The sequence below is a fragment of the Magnolia sinica genome, chromosome 17 (assembly GCF_029962835.1).
Source record: "Magnolia sinica isolate HGM2019 chromosome 17, MsV1, whole genome shotgun sequence".
NCBI lineage: Eukaryota > Viridiplantae > Streptophyta > Magnoliopsida > Magnoliales > Magnoliaceae > Magnolia > Magnolia sinica.
In genome coordinates this window covers 30076175-30098884 of record NC_080589.1, presented here as the reverse complement: position 1 = coordinate 30098884, position 22710 = coordinate 30076175, and the positions used below count along the sequence as shown (strand labels likewise).

At 41.1% G+C, this 22710-nt stretch overlaps 1 protein-coding gene across 3 annotated transcripts in view; it reads left to right on the top strand.

Annotated features, from left to right (window-relative positions):
- LOC131231393 (uncharacterized) overlaps positions 1 to 22710 on the top strand; it is a 59401-nt gene that overhangs the window by 4604 nt on the left and 32087 nt on the right. Inside the window, exons 2-4 of one of the 3 annotated variants that reach the window (XM_058227557.1) lie at positions 16583 to 16798; positions 17330 to 18433; positions 22574 to 22696. In XM_058227557.1, the coding sequence (XP_058083540.1) occupies positions 16583 to 16798; positions 17330 to 18433; positions 22574 to 22696 (1443 nt within the window). Of the gene's footprint in view, positions 1 to 16571; positions 16799 to 17329; positions 18434 to 22573; positions 22697 to 22710 lie in introns of all 3 variants that reach the window. The other 2 variants (XM_058227559.1, XM_058227558.1) reach the window with 2 other exon arrangements.

Genomic DNA, 22710 nt, shown 5'->3' with positions numbered 1-22710 from the left:
ATAAACACCGTGTTTTGTGAAATTTGACCAAAATGCCCTAATTTAACTAAAATCAACTAAAAATGCTCATAATGGTGTCCACACATAACATAAATAAAACTAAATCTTATAAGCTGATAAAATCTAAGAAAAACTAGTGTGGATGCTCCACGATCAATGGCCTGATCATGTGATCCAACGGCCCGATCATCACATCCCTTTGATCCAACGGTTTGGATCACTCCATAAAAGTAGCCCATGTGCATCTTCTCACTATAGGGTCTTCCAGATGCTCGCACATGTACATGGGGTCTTCAGCACGATCACGGATACTCTCCTAGCCATAGGGAAATCGGTGTGGCCCACCTCCTCCTCTGATACGTACGCAATGGTGTACATGAAGTAATGTCCTCATTAAATTTATTGGATGAAGAAGTAGAAGACTTCGCTTAACTTTTGTGAAGGCTCTAGCTTGTGAGGCTGACAGTGGGTGTCACACCCCAAAGTCGGTGAACGGGCTTATAGAATTCCCGAGCTCCGAATTCGGCGGTGAGAGCCTCCGTAGTATCCCATTCTCGGCTCCCAGCTCTCAAATGCTAGGTTCCGATTATGGGATTTCACAAGGAAGATTTTTATAGTGATATATATATATATATATATATATATATATATATATATATATGTATGTATGTATTTTGCACATGAGCATAACCACGAGTGTACTAAAACTAAAGACATCATCGCATTTATACCTCCACCTCTCTAAGCTTCTTATTTTGAAGCTTAGAGAGTGCGTTCGTGTGTGCACAATGCATGTGCCAAGCATACAAATGTCCAAGTAAGCAGAATGATGGAGGGCCAGACTAGCAAGTCCATAAATACTATGAGCCATACCCAGGCTATGCGATGCAAAGACCTACAAAGGCCAAATGTCATATGCTAAGGACGTAATGCAACATGCCAATCCTAATGTCTAATCCGTCCCTCAGTACGGTTTCCATCTGGAATCATCGGGGTCTAGTACACTCTGACACTGGCCTGCCGCCCCATCGCACGCATGATCTTGCTAGTGGAAGAGACCTCACTATCCGCCTTGTCAATGGTATGCCAATCCCCATCCGGCTTGCTGATAGCGGACCCTTTTCATGAGCTGGTTAGACTCAACCTAGCATATAGCCCCCTTCACCCGGGCGGATAAGGTCACACCCCATACCAAGCGACCCCAACACAGTGGGAGATGCGGCCTACTGGTATTTGGCACTCGAGTGCTTATGTTATCCACTTGATCTCGACGTTGGAGAATCCTGTTGGTCCGCAGGGTTTATGGGCTTTCACCCAGGGACATCCTATGCCCCTTGTAAATGTAACTACATTTCCGATGTCCATACTAAGTTGTCAACTACGATGATCTTGTGGTGGCCACGACCCTGATGTCGCTAGGGTGTGGATGCAAATGCATCATGCAATGTGTGAATGTAGGGTGGCCCCATCTCATATGGGTCCCCTAAAAATGCCTCAAGTTGTGAAGTCGTCAATGCGGCCTTGCCACACATAGGCAAGTCAAAAATCATGAATTAGCCATCATTCAAGTCACATAAACATGATGCGGATGAGATATGATAACGTAATACCGCATCAAGCATAGGAGAAGTGCTATACCAAACATAAGAGCAATGCTAAATCAAGAGCAAGATAAATGCTACATGTAGCATGGAGTAGGTGCATCATCAATATAAAGAAGGTGTCACATCAATGTAAAGAAAGTGCTATAGCAAGTATAAGCGTAAACCTTGCACTAATCACTAATGTAATGCCATATAAATAATCGAGGAAGTGTCATACCAACACAAATGTAAAACATCGCACCCCATGATAAGGGAAATGCATCATTCACAATAGGTGGAACCTACTTGGAAACCAAGTTTATCGACGCCCACAAGGCTATACTTGAGTGGTCTTTTAAGCCAATGGGCCCACTCAACAAGCCCGTACACAAGTGGCCAAAACATGCTACTATCGACATCCAAATGGGGCGGCCATTATAGGGTCCACAAACGATCACAGTAGGCCTGGGACGGACATCAAAGTGGGCTCTATGACCAACCCCAAGCAAGGCCCAAGAGGGCGGCCCACAATATACAATAATGAGCCTGGATGGGTTAAATCATAAGCAACGTTGGGATCCAAACGACGATCCCCACATATGTCAAGGATGGGTCCCAAGGTGGGATGGCACGACTACGTTCCTTACATTAAAATGGGCCTATGGCTCCAATACCATACATACAATAAGGTGGGCCCGTGATGCGAGTACAACACATACATAGAAGTGGGCCTAATGGTGCCATACAACTCATATACTAAGGCTAACCTCAATACATACATCAAAGTAGGCCCACGATCAGATATATCATATACAACAAGGTAGGCCTACGGCATGGTCATAATATGTACATCAAGCGACTACAGTGTGGAGATAATACATGCCTCAAGGTAGGTCCCATACGGGCCAACAAATTGGATCACAAGTAAACACCTCTATGTGCTCCACACTAGGTGGGCCCAAGATGGTTGGAGGACAAACATTGTGGTAGGCCCTAGAAAGGTCCCAATGGTGGGTATCATTTCCCCATTGTTCAAAAGGTGCGGCCCACTATCTATATGGTGCGGCTCACTTGAGGGTCTAATCAGCCTCATCTATGGACTCATGACCCAAATTGTTATGGAAAACATATGGGTGGTATGGATGACATTGATACATCGTGGCGGGTCCTGCTACCCGATGGACAATGTGGATAACATAAAAACATCATGGTGGGCCCTGGGAAGATCTCAATGGTGGACGTCACTATCCCACTGTTTTCCCGAGGGGTGGCCCACCTGAGATATGGATAGTCCTCACACTAGGGTGGGCCCCACGAGGTGGCCCCTGCTGGACAACGTGCACATGCACATTGTCTGCATGAGTCCCTAGGTGTGGCCCCGAGATGTGCTGGATCAAGTTGATATTCGTGTCACCTCATTTATCCAAATCCGTGCCATAAGTTGCATGACAATTACACATCAAGGTGAGCCTCACTACTCCATGTGATGTGGTCCATCCAACACCTGGACCCAAGTTTGATTTAGGTCCATGGCCTAAAGTGATTTAGCAAAAGGGCTGGACGGTGTGGATCATGCACATACATCATGGTGGGTTCGGCTAGTTGGGCCACCTAGTGGCTGCAAAAGAAGGGGCATCGTCCTTGGGAGGCTTCAATGGTGGGCGTCCTCGTCTCCACTGTTTCCAGTGGTGTGGTCCACCTAAGATTTTGATCTTCTTCATTTTCGGCCCCTAAGCCTCAAATGGTCTGGCAAAATTGAGGGACAGTATGGATTAAACACTTCATGGTGGGTCCCATGAGTGGGGACTGCCTTTGCTGCAAAAAGGGGCAGTGCCCCTGGGAAGGTTTCAGTGGGTGGATGTCACTATCCCCGCTCTTCCCAATGGAGTGGCCCATTTGAGATTCAGATTCCCCTCGTTTTTGGGACACCACCTTAAAATAATCTGGAGAAACAGATGGACGGTGTGGATGGAACAAACGCACCAAGGTGGGCCCCACAAATGGCCCACCAGTTGGTTGCAGAAGGGGGGCAGCGCCCTGGGCTACTATTTCCTTTGGTGTGGGTCACTTAAGATTTTGGATCTTCTTCATTTTCGGGCCTTGGGCATAAAATGATTTGGCAATACGGATGGACGGTGTGGATTAAATCTATACATCATGGTGGGCCAGCTCGCCATGGACCCAAGAAGAGGGCTCTCGTCCTCTCACGTCGCTGGGTTGTAATGCCCAACACGTGTTTTATATATCTCTCGTTTGTTTTGTTTTGGTTTTTTTTTCCCTCTTTTTGTTCTTAGTTTGCTGTTGAATGGGGACCACATCGGGGTGATTCATTACGTCCACCTTGTCGACCAGCTCGTCGTGGACCCAAGAAGTCCTGACTTGGGAATGGTCCACTTCCCACAAACATCATGGTGGGCCTCGAAAGTTTCAACAGTGGGTGCCGCTGTCACTATTTTTTTCTATGGTGTGGCCCACGAGAGCTCTGGATCAGGCTAATATTTAGGTCCTAGGCCTAAAACGACATGGCAAAAAGTATGGGCAGCGTGGATTATACACATACATCAAGGTTGGCCCCATGAATTGGGCCCCTTGCCAATGCCCAAAAAGGGCTTCCACCCTCTGACAGTTACTGGGTATGCACGTAAACCCCTTTTTGTTGTGCATTAATTTTTTTATTTTTTATTTCCATGTGGGGTCCATTTGTAAGATCCAAACCATCAATCGGGTTGGCCAGCTCACCGTGGGCCCAGAGAACCATGCCTTTGGCAGGTTCCAATGCACACAGGCACCAAAGTGGGCCTTAGAAAGTTTCAACAGTGGTGCAATCACCATCACCGTTTTCTATGGTGTGGCCCACCCAAGAGCTGGTTTTAGCTTAGATTTGGGACCTAACCCTAAAATGTTCTGACCTAGTAGGTGGACGGTGTGGATTATACACATACAACAAGATGCCTCCCACGAGTGGAGGCCCCACCCCTCATGTGTTCTCCCAGGCGACAGGCGTCACCGACGCTGGACTTCAAGCATCCCAGACGCTGTGAACACCCAACGTCTGGTTGTCTCCCTTCTCTCATGCATATTTAAGAATTTTACACTAGTGGGGTCCACATGCCGGTGATCCAGTCCATCCACCAACATTGCCATGCTAAGGTAGGCCCAAAAAGCTTTGGATCAAGTTGATCCTTACAATTTTCAGTCATCCAAACCTAGATGACCCTATAAACAAGTTGAACAACAAATAAATATCATGGCAGGCTACATAAGGTGGCCCACGCTGTCTCACAGCATGACCCACTTGGGGGCACCACAATGGCCCACAACATTAACGAAAATAAAGAGAAAGGAAAGGATGAAGGAAGGAAGAGATTGGCCATTGGATGAGCCCCCACCATTATGGGGCCCTCTACACACAGCTATCACATACACCAAGTGGGTCCCACCCTTGTGGGCTCATGAAAAATAAAAGAAAGGAAAAATGGAGAGTTTCTCCTCCCTTTCACTCACAATGGTGGATGGGCGGTCAGATTGGGCCGAATCGTCAATCGGACGGCTCGGATGGTGAAACTCCTCCCCTAACTCCTCTAACCTTCCCTCAAGCTCTAAATCTCTCTCTAATATACATATATATATATATATTTTTTCCCTCAAACACTCTCCAAACTACTCTCTCTTAAACACCTCTCTTGAGCACTTTCTCTTTATTTCTTCTCTCTCTCTCTAATCTCTTCTCTCTATCTGTCTAATCTCTTTTCTCTCACTTTCATTTGCTAGGAAATTTTGTAGAAATGAGAGGGGTTTGGAAGCTTTTGTGGTAGAACTTTTTGGATAGGGAGGGAATTATGAAAAGAGGGAGGGGTAGAATGGGGAGAGAGAAGGAGAGAGGGATGGCTAAGCATGGGCAAGGGATGGGTTGCATGATGAGAGGCATGTGTTGCTTTGACTAATGGGGAGAGAGAAGTGATGGGTTGATTGATGGATGGATTGATTGATTTGACAACATTGAGATTTGTGCAAGTAGGCCCACCTATGTTGTGTGTCCCACCTCGGATTACGCCAAAATTGTAACTTCTAATCTAGGGGACGCAATGGGGTGTGCTGTGCGGCGTTGAAATCATAGTGCCAGCGTGATCGCTAGGGTACAAGTCTCGGGGTGTTGCAGTACTAAAGTAGGGTCGCGATCAAAACTAGCCGATCTGGTTCGCATGGAACGTGCCATGACTGAAAACGAAGTGTATGGTTAGTCTCACAGGGTTACAAATCTTATAGTGGGTGTGAAAGACTCAATGGTGTGGGACAAAGCCAAATCTGGTAGCTTCTTGGCCCAATCTTTCTATAAGGAGTAGTTGTTGAGTGCCATGGGATAGGGGTGTGTTGCTACATCCTTTGTTTGGTTCTATCGGACTCCTCCCAAGGTGGTGGCTTCCACCTGGCTTGCAGGAAGGGAAAAAGTGCTTACTATAGATAATTTGTAGAAGAGAGTGGTGGTTATCCCGAACTATTTTGTTATGTCTATAAGGCTCATGTAATTTGGTAAACCTCTCTTCCATCTATTGTTGGGTTTGTGCGCACGGTCTGGGACAACTTTGCAATCTTCGACATTCGCCGGGTGATGTCGGGTCTATGGTCGATTTCCTCCTAAGCATGGCGGGGGGGAACCGGTGGTAAACGATGGGTGGTTTGGAGATTGGTCTTGCGAGCATTTTAGTCGGCTGTGGAGGGAGAGGAGCAACTACATTTTTCGAGATTCTTGAGGGTCGACAACGGATGTCTTTAAGAGGGAAAAGTTCGATGTTCTAAAATGGATCAATTTATTATTTTGCATCTAACCTTTGTGATTGGTTAGATTTGGTAGGGTGGTGGTCGTAATTTGTTGCCTATAGCCTTTGTTTTTTTTTTTTTCTTTTTCTTTTTCTTTTTACAATCAAAGTATCGTTACCTTTAAAAAAAAATCACAGAATTATCGAAGACAACCCAAGTCCTTTGCATGGAAGTGTTGCTGGAAACATTTCTTCAATTTGTCAATACTTAGACTGTCATTCCTGTTGACAATGATATCACCCACACACATGACTAATACAATGACACCTGCCTCACTTCGTCTTATAAAGATAAAGTGATCAACTTGACTTTGCTTCATCCCATCTTCAAACACCATGTTATTAAATTTGTCGAACCAAGGCCTTGGAGATTATTTTAGGCCATAAATTAACTTCTTAAAATGGCACACTTTGTTTGACTGTCCATGAGCAACAAAGCTAGGTGGTTGATCCATATGGACTTCTTTAGTATGATTCCATGAAGAAACACATTCTTCACATCAAGCTGGTATTGGGGTTAATCCAAATTTGCAACAACGGAAATGACTACTCGTATAGGGTTAAGCTTTGCCATGGGAGAAAATGTCTTTGAATAGTCAATGCCTGGGGTCTGAGAGTACCCTTTAGTAACCAATCGAGCTTTTAACCCATCAAGGTTGTACTTCACTTTATAAACCCATTGGCACCCAACTGCTCTAGCTGGTAATTCAACTACAGTCCAATTCTAATTTTGATATAGAGCAACCATTTCTTCTTTCATAGCCCATTTCATCCATCATGGCTTAAAGCTTCTTGAAAGGTGTGAGTAACAGGCACAGATGACAAGGACAAATCAATTTTTTGAAAGAAATGTAATAAGCCAATAAAGGAAACAAACTAAAAAATATGATGTTGATTGCAAGAACGTATACCCTTGTGAAAAGCGATTTGTAAATCTCCTTCATTAGAATTTTTTTTTTTTTTTTGAAAGATAAATCAGCTTTATTAGATGCTGAGGATGAAGATTTAGGAGGGCGATGATCTTCTGACAAAGCAGGAGGATTGCTGGGAGTATGATGGCATGAGCTTCATTATCACGATTGAAATGTCTGGAGTAGACTTGCAAAGGTGGAGCTAAACATTGTATGAGCATTTCACCCACTGAATGTTCTGTGTTAGACATAATGGGAATAGTAGCTGTTTCGACAAGGAAACAAATGCGTTTGATTTGGGGGATTTATTCAATGATAACAAAGAAAGAATGAGAGAACAATGATCACATTTATTTTGAGTTCATTTACATCCTCGGATTCCCTTGATTCTGAAAACAGAGTACAGTTAATACAACACAATAAATGAAAGATAAGACAGTCCGATGACAATTTCGGCAGCATTTCGATGCTTTTTGATCACATCTCCAGGGGAGATTAGAGGTGGGCATTTTGGACCCGATCCGGTGGATCCGACCCGATCCGACCCGACTCGGTACCGTTCTGAACAGAACCGACGGCTTAGATTGGCCTGATCGAGTCTGTCAACCCAGATCCAATAGTATTTCGGGTCGGATCCGGATAGAGGTTGATCCGGACCGATCCGACCCGGATACCCGAACCGAAAGGATCCGGCCCCGAATTGACCAGACCCGACCCGAAGCCTAAAGATGTTAGACTATAACCTTGACTTTGACTCAGATCATGATCAAGCCCATCTGCTTTCGTTGCATACACGTGCCCGATTGGCATGTGCGAAGATCGAGTAGCATTCCCTGTTTTTCCCGCTGAAACTCATCCTTTCGTCGGACGTAAACCACATGGTCCGTCATTACCACACGCCAGCTACTGCACTAGCCTCAAGCTAGGTGGCTAGTTTCGTGCAAGGGGGCAGATTGGTTGCTCCCCTGGTCGGTGCTCTGTGGGCCCCACCATGATGTATGTGTTTCATCCATTCCGTTCATACATTTTTACAGAACATTTTAGGGATCATAAAAAAAAAATGATAGGCATGTAAATCTTAGGTGGACCACATAACAAGAAAACAATTATAATTGGATATCTACCATTATAATCCTTCTAAGGTCCACTATACTGTTTATTTGACATCCAATCTGTTGATTAGGTCATAAAGACCCAGATGGATGGAAAAAATAAATATCAGCTAGATCCAAAACTTTTATGCCCAAAACGTTTTTAATGGTCAACGTTTATTCAACACTATTTCCTTTAATGTGATCCACTTGAGATTTAGATATATCTCTTTTTTTTTTTCATATCGTAAAATGATCTATCAAAATAGATGGAAGGCATGGATGAAACACATACATCATGGTGGGGTCCACAGAGCACCGACCAATAGCCAATGGTTGGTGGCACCGTGGCAGGGGGAGTAGCCAATCCGTTTCTGTGCGAGGACGAGACTGGCGCTCCTCGAGCTCCGAGTTGTACGAATGGTTCAAAGGAGATTAAAGTTATATGGGCCCCCCAGTGATGCATTTATTATATCTACACCGTTCATATATTTTGAGAGATCATCTTAGAGTATTATCTAAAAAATTATTAATATCCAAAGATCATCTGGACCACACCACAAGTAGCAGCAACGAATGATTTTCACTATTAAATATTTTGTGTGGTCCACTTGATAGTTAGATCTGTCTTATTTTTCATCGTAAGCCTTATGACGAGCTCGCCAAATGGATGGACGGTTTAGATATAACACATACCCCATGATAAGACCCACATAACTTGCTAAGTTCATTACAACAAGTCCCCACTCACTGTATATATTAAAAAAAAAAGAAGTCAGAGTGCTTTCGTGCAGTGCACGCTAATATACATGTTCGGTAAAAACATGAATACAGTAACGGATAGTTTTTTTAGAGCCATGTGGGGCCCCACCTTGATGTATATGTTTTATCTAAGCCGTTCATCCATTTTGACATATCAATTTAGGCCTTCAGAAAAAAAATAACATATATTAAAGGTTGAAGTGGACCACATTATATGAAAAGTTAAATTAAATTCACACGGATCCGAATCGTACCCAACTCGATCCGACTCGGTTTCTCTGACCAAGTCGGACTCTGTTCGGGTCAGGCGAATCATGTATCGGATCTGTTTGGGTCAGGTGACCCGGATTTGATTCCGGATCTGATCGAGTCCGGGTCAAACCATTGTCATTTTAGATCTGATCGGGTTGAACCCAATCCGCTCTGATCCGGACCGATGCCCACCTCTAGGGGAGATGGGTTGTGCGGGCTTGAAACCCTTGATTTGACCATTGAGATAAATTCCGATCATCTTTCTGTTCATTCTTCCTTGATCTGATCATTGAGATCAGTTCTGATCATCCTTCCGTTCATTCTTCCTTGATTTGACCATTGAAATTAGTTCTGATCATCTTTCCTTTCATTCTTCCTTGAAACCCTTGAAATGTGAAGCGGCGATCCCTTGAAATGTGGAGCGGTGATCATCCCTTGAGTTGTGGAGTGGCGATCCCTTGAATGTGGACCTTCCATCATACTCTCCTTTCTCTCTCTTCTCTGTGAATTCCTTGATACTCAACTTCTGAAGGTGTGGGGGCCATTTGTCTGAAGGTAGAAGTATACAGGCTTAAACAAGGAACATGGAGTGCATGAGGTTTACTTTGGGACAAAAGGCTTCCATCAAGACAAAAGTCCATATGAAGTGGCACACCAAGGAAGCTTCAGGACAACATAAGCTTGTCTTCAAGACAACCCTCCATGGGAAGTGGCGTTGGAAGCCAAGCCTTGAGACATCTTTCCTTAGGAAGTGGCATTGGAAGCCAAACCTTAAAGACATGTTCCACAAGAGGTGGCGCATGGAGAAGGCTTCTGGACATGTTTCCATAAGAAGAGGCGCTCCAGTTCTCATCTTATGACAATGTTCCATCAGAAGAGGCGTTGGAAAGCTTTCATCAAGACAATCTTCCTCTTAAAGTGGCGCAGGAGGGAGATGTTAAGATGTGAATTCCTCTTAAAGTGGCGCAGAGGAGTTTTTTCCAACCTCCATTGCGCGGTTCCGCGCAAACAACTTCTGTTGCGCGGTTGCGCGCAAACAACTTATCTTGAAAAGTGGCGCAGAGGCTTTACGTTTGGACAAACCCCATGCAAAGTGGCGCAAAGGGGATTTTCTCCATTTGCGCGGACTGGCGCAATGCATTTTCCATTTGTGCGGACTGGCGCAGTGCATTTTCCATTTGCGCGAGCTGGCGCAATGCATTTCTTCATTGCGCGGGCTGGCGCAATGGACTCCTCCATTGCCTTTCTTCTCTTCAGATATCTTCATTCCTCTTGTGTCCCAATCTTCCAACTGACCAACCTCTCAAATGAGGCATGGGGAGGGGTATTTATAGGCCCCACTCCCTTACATAGTGGTGATCACCACCACTTATCCCTTCATATAATGTCTATCTTCCTCTCTTAAACAACGGTGTCCACCAAGCTCTCCCTTAAATGGTGGTGTACATCCTTTCTCCATTAAAATGACACCTATGCACCCTTTATTACCAAAACACCCTCTTTACTGTCTTTTATTGAAATACCTAAACTACCCCCGGACACTGACTTTTACCGAAATACCTAAAACACCCCTGGACACTGATTTCTACCAAAATACCTAAACTACCCCCGAACGTTGATTTTCACCAAAATACCTAAACTACCCCCGAATGCTTATTTTCACCAAAATACCCAAAATATCCCCGAATGCTGATTTTCACCAAAATACCTAAAATACCCCCGGATGCTGATTTTCACCAAAATACCCCTGGATGCTAATTTTTACCAAAATACAGAGTGAATGACCGTGGAAAAGATCTACACCATGGAATTCTCTGACCATTGCAATGGAATATTTTTTGTGCCTCAACAGTAGCGGAAATCTCTTCAAACTACAAGGACTCACCACCTTCAGAAAAATGATGAGTTTGGTCAAAGAATGTGACATCACCTTATATATAACGTTTATGAGAGATTGGATTATAGCATTTGTATTCTCGTTGGGCATGTGAGTATCCAAAGAAGATATATTTGATGGCCTTGGGTTTAAATGTGTCAAGAACATGATCTGACTGATGTACAAAATACACACAACTGAACACTTTGGGAGGAACAAAAGACATAAGAATATTAGGACATAAAATTAAAAAAAAGGGGATTTACATTTAAAATAGATGATTAATATATCCTATTATATTAAATAGTATGTTATTAAGATTGCATCACTCCAAAACATTTTTGGAACATTCATATTTAATAACAATGCCCTAGCAACTTCTAATGAATGTTGGTTTATACTTTCAACTATGCTATTTTGTTGTGGCGTGTGTGCACTCGAGGTTTTATGAAGAATGCCATGAGATGAAAGATATTGATTAAATTTATGAGATACATATTCCCTCACATTACCTGAACGTAGAATACACACCTTAGCATTGAATTGTGTTTGCACTTGCATATGAAATCCTTAAAACAAGAAAATGCTTTAGGGCGATCTTCCATGTAATGTAAGAATAATCGTCCACAAAAATAATAAACTACTTGAAATCAAATAAACTAGTAGTACGAACAAGACTCTAAAAATCATAACGTACTTACGAGAAAGGACAATCACTCTTTTGTCTACAAGAGGTGGAAATGAGCCTCTATGATGCCATGCTGAACTCACAAGCTTCATACTCTTAACTTAAACACGTAAGAAGACTTTTTAAATTACTCAAAGAAGGATGATCAAGTCTGTAATGCCATCGATGAGGTGATATTTGTCCGGGTGTAGCTCCACTTATTCTACTATTAAGATAGTAAAGACCATTCTCTTTATGTCTCCATCAATCATCCTCCTCGTCCTTAGATCCTGAAATTTACGTTAGAAATTATAAAATGTAACAGAGTAATTCGGTGATTTGGTTAGCTTACTTATTGACAACAAACTTGGAATATATAACACTAATGATAGTGGAAGAGATGGAGTAGGATTAGCAATACCCAATCCAAACACATGGGTTATAGTGCCGTCAGCTAATGTTATAGAGGAAATAGTAGTATACTCATCTAACTAAGATAAAACACTTATGTTACCAATCATATGGGTCCAAAGCTCTAGAATTAGTAACCCAAGGAACATTTTCAAAGGAAGCAAGATATATCATACTTAATTGAACAAGAGTAGCATTGGAAGAGGACATATGGGTGGAAAGATCTTTTAACAATTTGGCATACTCATCGTTATACAACGTAACTGTATCACTTGTGGTACTTGATTCGAAATAGGTTGACATGGGCTTGGTGACATAACCCTCAGAACCGTTATCAGAAGATCGAACTTGATTTGCCAAGCTGGCCTCCTAGTGAGATCCCAATATGTATCTATGGTTAGAGTTGGGCATTGAGTCAGTCGGATTGAGTTAGGGCTGACCCGACTCGACCCGGTTTTGAAATAGACTTGACCTGAACTCGACCTGAATAAGTACCGAGTCTAGCATGCTTGACTCGATCCAAGTCCGGGTTTGGCCTAGACTAATTCAGATCAAGTCCGACCCAGTCACAAGTACCGAATCGGGTCGGGTTCAGTGCTGGAATTGTAGCCTCTCCATCAGTTAAACGACATTTCAGATCTGAAACGTCGAATCTACCATTTTTTTTTTTTTTTTTTTTTAAATTTTTTTATAATGTATGTATGAGTTGGGTTTTGGATCGAGTCGAGTCAATATCGAGTTGGACTTCGGGTCGAGTGGAGTTACTAGGTGACCTGAACTCAACTCGGTTTGAGTTCGGATTGGACGAAGTCTACTCGGTTCAGATCGACTCACTCACTCGGTTTGGGTCGAGTCAGGTTTGAACGAGTTAGACGAGTTGAGTCCGTTGAGTCAAGTCGTCCCGTGCCCAGCTCTATCTATGGTGTGTTTAGAAAGACCATAATGAGAACATTATAAATTACCACGACCAGTGAGATTGCATAAGCAATTATGCAAATGCGAAATGGCTCAGGATTATTGCATATGCTAGATTTTGAGAGTGATGGAATACTTTTGTATGTGGTCAAGTATGTGATTATGACATCACATAGTATGTGATGGGATAATGCCCAATTGTCAATTTTTTAAATTTATTTATTTACCATTAGATCTACTGTTATTATTATTATTATTATTATTATTATTTTGCAATTTAACAACCTTTGTGAAACCAACCACCCCCACCCCCCCCCCCCACACACACACACACCAAAAAAAAGAAAAGAAAAAGAAAGCGTTTTTCCACATTCTAATGCTCTTTCTCATTGTCACTCTAAACTCTCCTAAATTCTTAATCTCTCTCTCTCTCTCTTATAATCTCATTCTCATTCTCTTTCAAGGTTGAAGTTTGAACAAGTGTCAGGTTTCAAGAGTCTTACTCTTTAGTCTTGACTATAATGAAATAGGTTGAAAAAAGTGATGAAATATAACTATAATAAAAAACATGTAATGAGTCACAGGAGTTACAAGTTACAACTATAATGAAATATAATCATGCAATGCAACAAGCTAGAATGAGATAGGTCAAAGAAAAAAAAAATTCTAAACACTTATAATAATTATAAATATTTTTTAAAATAAAATTTTGGGTTTTTCCCCCCTTTTTTTAAAAAGAATTTTTTCAAAAAATAAAAAAAGCGCAGGGGGCTAAGCGATTGCTTATTTGATTATGCGATGGCATAAGCAGTCAACCTTATGGCATAAAATCGCTTATGCTATTTGACAACATTGCTACTATTATGACCTCCCTAAGCATTTTTTACTTCCAAATTGACCTCACCTCTGAATTTCTACCACCAAATCATCTACCACAACCACGACCGCCACGCCTTCTTTCATCTCCCCTATTGGATGAAGAAACAAACATTGAGCGATCAGATGTAGATGAATTCTATATACTTATACGAATTGCATGTTGAACATGGGCAAATGTCTCTGTAGTGGATGGAATTTCTCTGCTTCCAAGAATTTGAGATCTTACAGGCTTGAATTTAGGACAAAGACCAGAGAGAAATTTGGCAACATGAAATTCCTCTCTTTGCTGTCTCATGGTCATCAAGAGTTATTTTACGTTCAGTTCTTCCCACGTATCCCGCAACGTTGAATAATACTTCAATTTCTTTTTCCTGCAAGAAACACTTCTACCTATGTGACCCATTGTAAATAATTCGCATCGTTAAGTTTGGTTGATGTGATTTGAAGATTCATCGATTTGGATGGAGTTAGAAGACTATTCTTTATATCATTCTTGACATTTATATTTAGAAGAGAGCAGAAATCAAGCACGAAGGGAAGAGCTTGAATTTAAACTTATCCAACACTTGCTTCAAGAGAGCATAAATCAATGATCACCATCACATGTACGAACTGATTGATAGTAAACACGAAAAATGGTTCACATTCATTTACGACTTTGGCACACATATTTGATCTTTAAAGTTGGCCATAAACGACTTCTACACGGTTGATCTTCAAATCTAGTTATAGATGCATGATGGCTCACGTTGAACCATTACGATTGGTTGTATGCGTAAGTGGGCCTGAAGTACAGTTAGGGGACACAACTACACAACCTACAACCCGCCATATCGTTTTTGGACAAAGGCCGTGTTTGATTTTCCAATTACAACGGTAATTGGCTGGAAATGGGTAATGATTACTTACTCCTGTAATTGTGAGGTGACGTCACCTACATTGTACTGCAATGATGAGTTTGCTACCATTGTTTGTTTTACCCATATATCATTGTAAAAATGGTAGTTTTATTAGCTAAAAATGTAATGACTACAATTTCCTTTACCCGTTTCCTTTGCAGGTGTATTTGACTCTCGATTTATGAGCAGTAATTCTTGTTTAAACAAACACCTTAAAATGATAATGATGGCTCATTTACTTTGCATTACGCAGGAAATTGGAAAACCAAACACGCTCAAATAGAAAAGGTGATTTTTGTAAACCAGCCCCCAAATGATTTAGGATTTCATCTTATAGAAAAAGAAGAATGGGAAGAGAAAGAGAGGAAAAAAAGACAAGGTACTAGATCAATCCCACTATGAAACCGTGGCCTCTCACATACCTAGCCTCCATTTTTTAATACGGCTTTCATAATAAAAGCAGAAGTACAAAAATACCCCTCCATACTTTTACATAAGCAAAGCCAATGGGCTTAAGCTCTATTCTAACATATATTTTAGCCCAATAATTAAAACTCTAATCTAACACATTTTTGCCCAATAATAATGAGAAACCACACATGATATTATCATGGTCCACTAACAGCTGCAATTTCAGTAAAAATAGGAGTGGAAACGTGGAATTAGTTATAACTTATAAGATTGTTGACTACGACGTATCTCAAAATGACTGTTGACATCTTAGGTCGATAATTCATGAGAGTGGATATATTGTGAAGTATGTTGCCAATAGAATTCAAGTTGGGTGAAATAAGATGTGCCTTTGGAGTTTTATGTGATCGTTGTGTACTTGAATGGGAAATTTTTATAGGATAGCTATAAGATCAACCATGGTTTGTGGGACAATTTTGGGCAGTTAAGGCAAGACATGTTCATAAGGTGAGTGTAGCTAAAATGAGGATGTTGAGATGGATGAGTGGCAAGACAAGGAAGTATATAATTAGAAATGAATGCATTTAAGGGAACTTAGCACCAATAGGTAATAAGATGAGGGCAAGTAGATTTAGATGGTTTGGTCAGGTGCAACTAAGACCAAGAATTGTGCCAATTATGAGTGAGTTGGTGCAAATTGAAGGATCCAAGAGGGCAAAGGGAAGGCCCAAAAAGACGTGGGTGGAGATAGTAAGAAAAAAGTTGATGGCCTATGATCTAATTGATGTTATGGCCCTTGGTAGGATGGAATGGCTGAACAAGATTTGCATAGCTGACCCCAGTTGGGATAAGGCTTAGATGATGACGATGATGAATCAATAGTCTCCAATCAAAAGATTGCTACCATCATCTATCTGTTTCATAATTATCTATTTTTTAATGATAACATCATAAGAATAAAGCCTTTACAGGTTAAGTAGAGATACTGATATAAGCTTATTGTTGCTGAGCTTCTACATGCTTCTTACTTCCATGCTTACTAGTTTGGCCTTACTATTGGCCTTTGATCTTTTTAATAGATAAAGAGCTTTTTGTAGTTTCCTTGCAGATAGCTAGTGGATATGCTGATGGAAGTATCAGGATTTGGGATTGCCATAAAGGTACATGTGAGACCACATTGAACGGGCACAAGGGCGCTACGACTGCGTTGCGTTACAACAAGCTTGGCTCTTTCCTTGCCTCAGGAAGCAAAGATAATGATATCATCTTATGGGATGTGGTCGGTGAATCTGGACTTTTTCGTCTCCGAGGGCACCGAGATCAGGTATTCTTGTGCAAAATTAAGCTATTTTAGTAACATTACATATGAAAGCTTCAAAATGAAGAATTGTAACAGGATCTATACTTTGTAACTTTTTACCTATTCTTGAATATGAGTTGCAGGGCACTGAGTTTGAGCAATGTATGGTTTGCTGAGGCACAGGATTCTGTTCATGTTAGACCCAAGGTTCGATGTGCCAGAGCATTGATCAGATTGTCATGATTGGGGTAAAATCTCCCAAATTGGAAGATCCTAACCTTTAATCTTTGGCCTAAAAATAGACGATAATGAAAAAAATACATCATCGGTCCATATTCAATGAAAATATGTTAGCAATTGAAGGTTTGATATCCTCAAATCTGGGATATTTTAGGGCATTCTCCTTCACAATGGTGCCCATCATGTTTGGATCACCTAGCCATTAGCTGCGCATGTGGAATTATATGCCTCGAACATGCTATATGCATTCTGAGGCTCGAAACTATATAAAGCATCTTTCTCAAGTTATAACAATTAACAACTTATATCTTGCAGGTCACTGACCTTGTTTTCCTAGATTCTGGCAAGAAGCTTGTCAGCTGCTCAAAGGACAAGTTTCTAAGAGTATGGGACCTCGACACCCAACATTGCATGCAAATAATCAGTGGTCATCACAGTGAAATTTGGTCCATGGATGTTGACCCAGAGGAGAGATATCTTGTCACTGGATCAGCGGACCTTGAACTCCGATTTTACAAGGTAAAGCATCAGCTGTATCCAACTGGAATCGATACTATGAATGGTGGAGATACTTCACAAGATAAGTGGGAAGTTTTGAAGCAATTTGGAGAAATCCAGCGGCAAAGCAAGGATAGGGTCGCAACTGTGAGATTTAATAAGTCTGGAAATCTTCTTGCTTGTCAAGTTGCAGGGAAGATCATAGAAATATTCCGTGTTTTGGATGAGGTTGAATCAAAGCGTAAAGCCAAACGACGAATCCAGAGGAAGAGAGAAAAGACCTCTGCAAAAGGGACTGCTGAGGCAACTGAGAATGGTGATGCAGATCTTGTATCTCAACAAGAAGTCAGCATTCCCAACGCTGTCGTTTCTGATGTTTTTAAATTTCTTCAAGTTCTACGGACAAGCAAGAAAATTTGCTCCTTCTCTTTCTGCCCTACTGTCCCACCAACTAAGGGAACTTTGGCTACTTTAGCATTGTCGCTGAATAACAACTTATTGGAGACTTATTTGATTCAAGATAGCACAACCGCTAAAGCTCTTGCTATCGATCTTCCAGGACATCGTTCTGATGTTAGAAGTGTGACCCTTAGCTCAGACAATACCCTTTTGATGTCGACCAGCCATAACGCTGTAAAGATTTGGAATCCAAGTACTGGTGCCTGTCTTCGTACCATTGAATCTGGATATGGCTTATGCAGTTCCTTTGTTCCCAGTAACCGATATGCACTTGTTGGAACCAAAAGTGGAGCATTAGAAATCATTGATGTTGGGAGTGGTAGTTGCACAGAAGTATTAGAAGCTCATGCTGGTTCTGTCCGGTCAATTGCTTCGATTCCAGATGGAAGTGGTTTCGTCACTGGAAGTGCCGATCACGAAGTTAAGTTCTGGGAGTATCAGCTTATGGAGAAACCCGGTCATGTGAGTTCTTTTTTACCAATCAAGCATCTTCATCTGCTTCTTTCTTTTCCCATTTTCATGATCTTGTTTAACCCTTTAATGATCTTGTTTTAGACCAGAGTTTGGTCATTTCCAGAAATATGATGTATTTTCATCTACGCCTGGTTAGTGTTGTGGGTAAATTCATTGAAGTTGTTTCAAAATTATGATGGTTTTATTCAATCCTTTAAAACTTGTTAGATGCTATTTTCAAATTGTATTTCTAGTGCATTGTGGAAATTTCGAGGTTTAAACTACATGCTTTTATAATTATAACCATGTGGCAGAATTATGATCATTTTGGAACCTTTCAACATTCAAAAGAAAAAAAAAAGAAAGAAAGAAAAGAAAAGAGGAAGAATAATGTAGGGGCATTTTCACACTGGGCTTGAGTGGGGTGGCCTGTAGGATGCAGGGGCATACTCGGGGTGGGTGGCCCGTTTGAGGTGGGTGGCTCATGTGATGCGGGTGGCTCGTGTGATGCGGGCTCCACTCGTGTGAGGCGGGTGACTCGTGTAAGGTGGAACCAATGTGATGTGGGGCCCATGAGGGGGGTTCGGCTGAGGTCCTAACCCATGGGATGTGGGGCCCGAGCTATGAGATAAAGGGATTGATTCGCTATGCTCTATTAGTTCGAGCTTTTAGAGCAAGTGGTTAGTTGTCCCACGTCAAAGTGGTATCAAAGTGGGAGGTCTCGTGTTCGATACTCCTCACCAGGGGTGATTAATGCAGGGGCATTTTCACACTGGGCTTGAGTGGGGTAGCTTGTGGGATGCAGGGGCACACTCAGGGTGGGTGGTCCGTATGAGGTGGAACCCATGTGATGTGGGGCCCATGAGGGGGGTTCGGACGAGGTCCTAACCCATGGCATGTGGGGCCTGGGCTATGAGATGAAGGGGTTGATTCGCCATGCTCTATTAGTTCAAGCTTTTAGAGCAAGTGGTTAGTTGTTCTGCGTCAAAGAATCATCTGGAAATAATATGCCATTACCTCCTTCCCTGGCATTTTTGGATGAGATCAATATTTTTTTTTTTCCTTGATCGAAAGTAGCTGTCTGCTTGGATTGCTTGGTGGAGAGTTTGTTTGAACATTCTTTGTTGAAGTCCTGTTTGAGCGGAGATGGTGATTGGTGTGGAGGTCTGCCCAACCTGGGCAACACAACCAAGCGGATTGGTAATTTTAAGACCTGGCCTGTAGACTGTGAGAGGCTGTCAATTTCAATATGTATGTTAGGCATTGTTTTCATGTGTGACCGCATATGCGCATATCCATATGCAGATCGCATATGCAATCTGGCACATATGCGAAAATATGCGATCGCATATGCGATGTATGCGATCGCATACAACATATGCGATCACATATTGGCCATGGCACATTGAATTTTTATTTTTTTGCAAAAAAACAACATTTTGCCTATAAAAAGGCTTCCAAATCTCCTCCATTTGCAATATTCTCACTCCAAAACTCTCTTACTCTATTTTTCTCTTACATTTCTTAATTACAAGTGGTCTTAATCTCCCCCTCTCTTGTATTCCCTACTTCCAAGTGATCTTATTCTCTCTCTCTCTTTCTCTCTTGGAAGTTGGAAGATCAAGATTCAAGAACTTTTAAGTTTCAAGGAAGATAGCTTGTTGATTTTCTACCATAATAAATAAATAGCTTGTTGATTTTTTTGTTACTTCTTGTTAACTATATTGTTGAATGTGGATGACTTGATGTTTAATTCAAATATATATATATATATATATATATATATATATATATATATTAATTTTTCAATTTTTTTTTTAATAATAAAAATGCGATCGCATATGCACATAGGCATATGCGATGGCTCATGATCGCATATGCGATTCGACAACAATATTGTTAGGTTTTTTTACATGGGTGTTTTTGTGGTGACCGATTGGGTGGGTTTTTCTTAGTATGCTCTTAGTAATGCTTAATGGCATCTTTCGCTTGTTGCATTTGTCAAGATTTCAAGAGATGAGGGAGAAAATGTACTGTTCTATTTCTTCATACTCAGATCGGAGGTTTTATAGGTATTACAATTTTCAGTCATGGCTATCAATATGTTCACTTCATAGCTTCAAGATTGTAGAGATATTCATGTCACTGCTCTGCACATAGATGGTACCGAATTTTAGTACCTTTTTATTAATTCATTGTTCCTTTTAACTCTAGAGGCAATTTTGAGCAAACCAACGCAGCCAATTCTTTTTTAGGTAGGAGTTGATTCAGCAGACACTACATAGGGTGTGTTTTCTGAAAGGTAACACTACCAGGGATTGAACCCTAGATCACTCACACACCACACTGTCTCCACCAGCTCATCTAACAAGCAGGAGACCACTACATAGGGTGTGTTTGGTCCGAGGAATATATTCTTCTTGCTTCCATTCAGAATTAATTTTGATTAGAAGGCAATTGATATTTATGCTGTTTGTTGGAATTTTTGAAAAAGAGTGATTTCGTTTTACACCCTCAAAATAAGCCCATGATAACTTCTCAAAGAATTTAATTTAGAGGCTTAGAGTTTTTTTTTTTAATTTTAATTTTAATTTTAATTTTTTTTTTTTTTGAGAATCTATCTTAGATTTTTTACTCTATTGTGTTTCACATTGTTGGATAGTTGGGATTGTATTTGTCCCTCAAGGTGACTTTTGAGAAACATGTGCAACAAATGGCGCAGTCCACTTCATGGATGGCCCAGGTCGATAATTGGACCTTTTTGTTGTAATGGATCTAACCATCAGTTTTGTCTTGCCTTTGGTTGGACAGTTATAATCATTCTAGCAAAGTGATGAATCCAAGTTTTCACCCACATGGTTAGTGTTCTTGATCGAAGCTTGTACCGTATTTTGATCAGTCTTGATTGCCCATTTTACTTGCCATTTATCGCATGGTTTGGATCGTTTGCTTGAGGTGATCTGCGGGAGGCATGCTCAATCCAAGCTGTTGACACACGAGATAGATCAAACTGATGATTGGTCCTTTGTTGTAATCTATCTAGACCACCTATTATCTTTCCCCACAAATAGATGGTTATGAGTTTTCCATCAAAATGATTCTTGAGTAGATCATTAGCTGTTAAAGCTGGTGATCAATCAATCCTGCAATATTGAAGAACAAGGGATTTATTGGCAGGACATTAAAAAAATGAATAGTCTAATGCTTGGAAAGCATGATTGATGGTCTAATTGATGATCGGACCTTTCTTTTATAATTGATCTAGGTTCCGAGCGTGCTTGGCATTGATCAAATGTTTAGAATTGTCTGATCAAGGTGATTCTTAATACACGTAGGCAGTCCAAGGTCTAGACCAATTGGTGGATCACCTAGACTAATGGTTCGATGTTTTATAAACTCGATTTGAATGGTTCTTTTTTTTTTTTTTTTTTTCCTGCTGTTGATTGGATGGCTAGGATCATCCAATCAAGTGATTCCTAGAGATGCAGGTTGACAAGGTGGCAACTTTGATGATTGGGCTTTTGTATTGCAATCAATCTAAACTGTCCATTTTAATCGACTTTGATTCAATGATTATATGTTCAATCAAAGTAACTTTGGAGTGCCAATGGTAATGAAAGATGTGGGCATGATTGATGTCCAGATCAACGATCATATATTCTATGGAAAATTGTAATAAATATTGATGTTGATTTTATTCACTATTGGTTGGATGATTGGGAACATCTATCAAGGTGATTCTTATTAGACATAAGCAATCCATGGTGAGGACCATTTGGTGGACAACCTAGATTGATGATTGAACCTTTTTTGTAATTATTGGTCTAAACCAAATCTGGTTTTTGGAGGGGATTTGGTGCCATGATTGTCCTCTTATCATAGCTTTCCCCAGATAAGCACAAGTTGCCAGTGGGAGGGAGATCTTTATTTCTTAGTGTTACCCCATCTTGTGCTGTCAAATGGTGTGGGCTCCCCTTACCGTAGAAATGTAAACATGTAAGAGATTGAAGATATCATGGACATTTAATGGATCCATTGGGGTTGTATTCATTTAATTGTTAATATTAGATTGATGTTTTCAAGTTTAGTGGATTATTTTCCTTCATTTAACAGGCCTTTCTTCTTTTTGTTTTCTATTTTTATTTCCAGGATTCTAAGCAATTAACAGTAACAAATTGGAGGACTTTGAAAATGAATGATGATGTTCTTGTGGTTGCTGTTAGTCTTGATTCTAAATACATAGCTATCTCCCTATTGGATTGCACAATCAAGGTTTGTGTTTATTC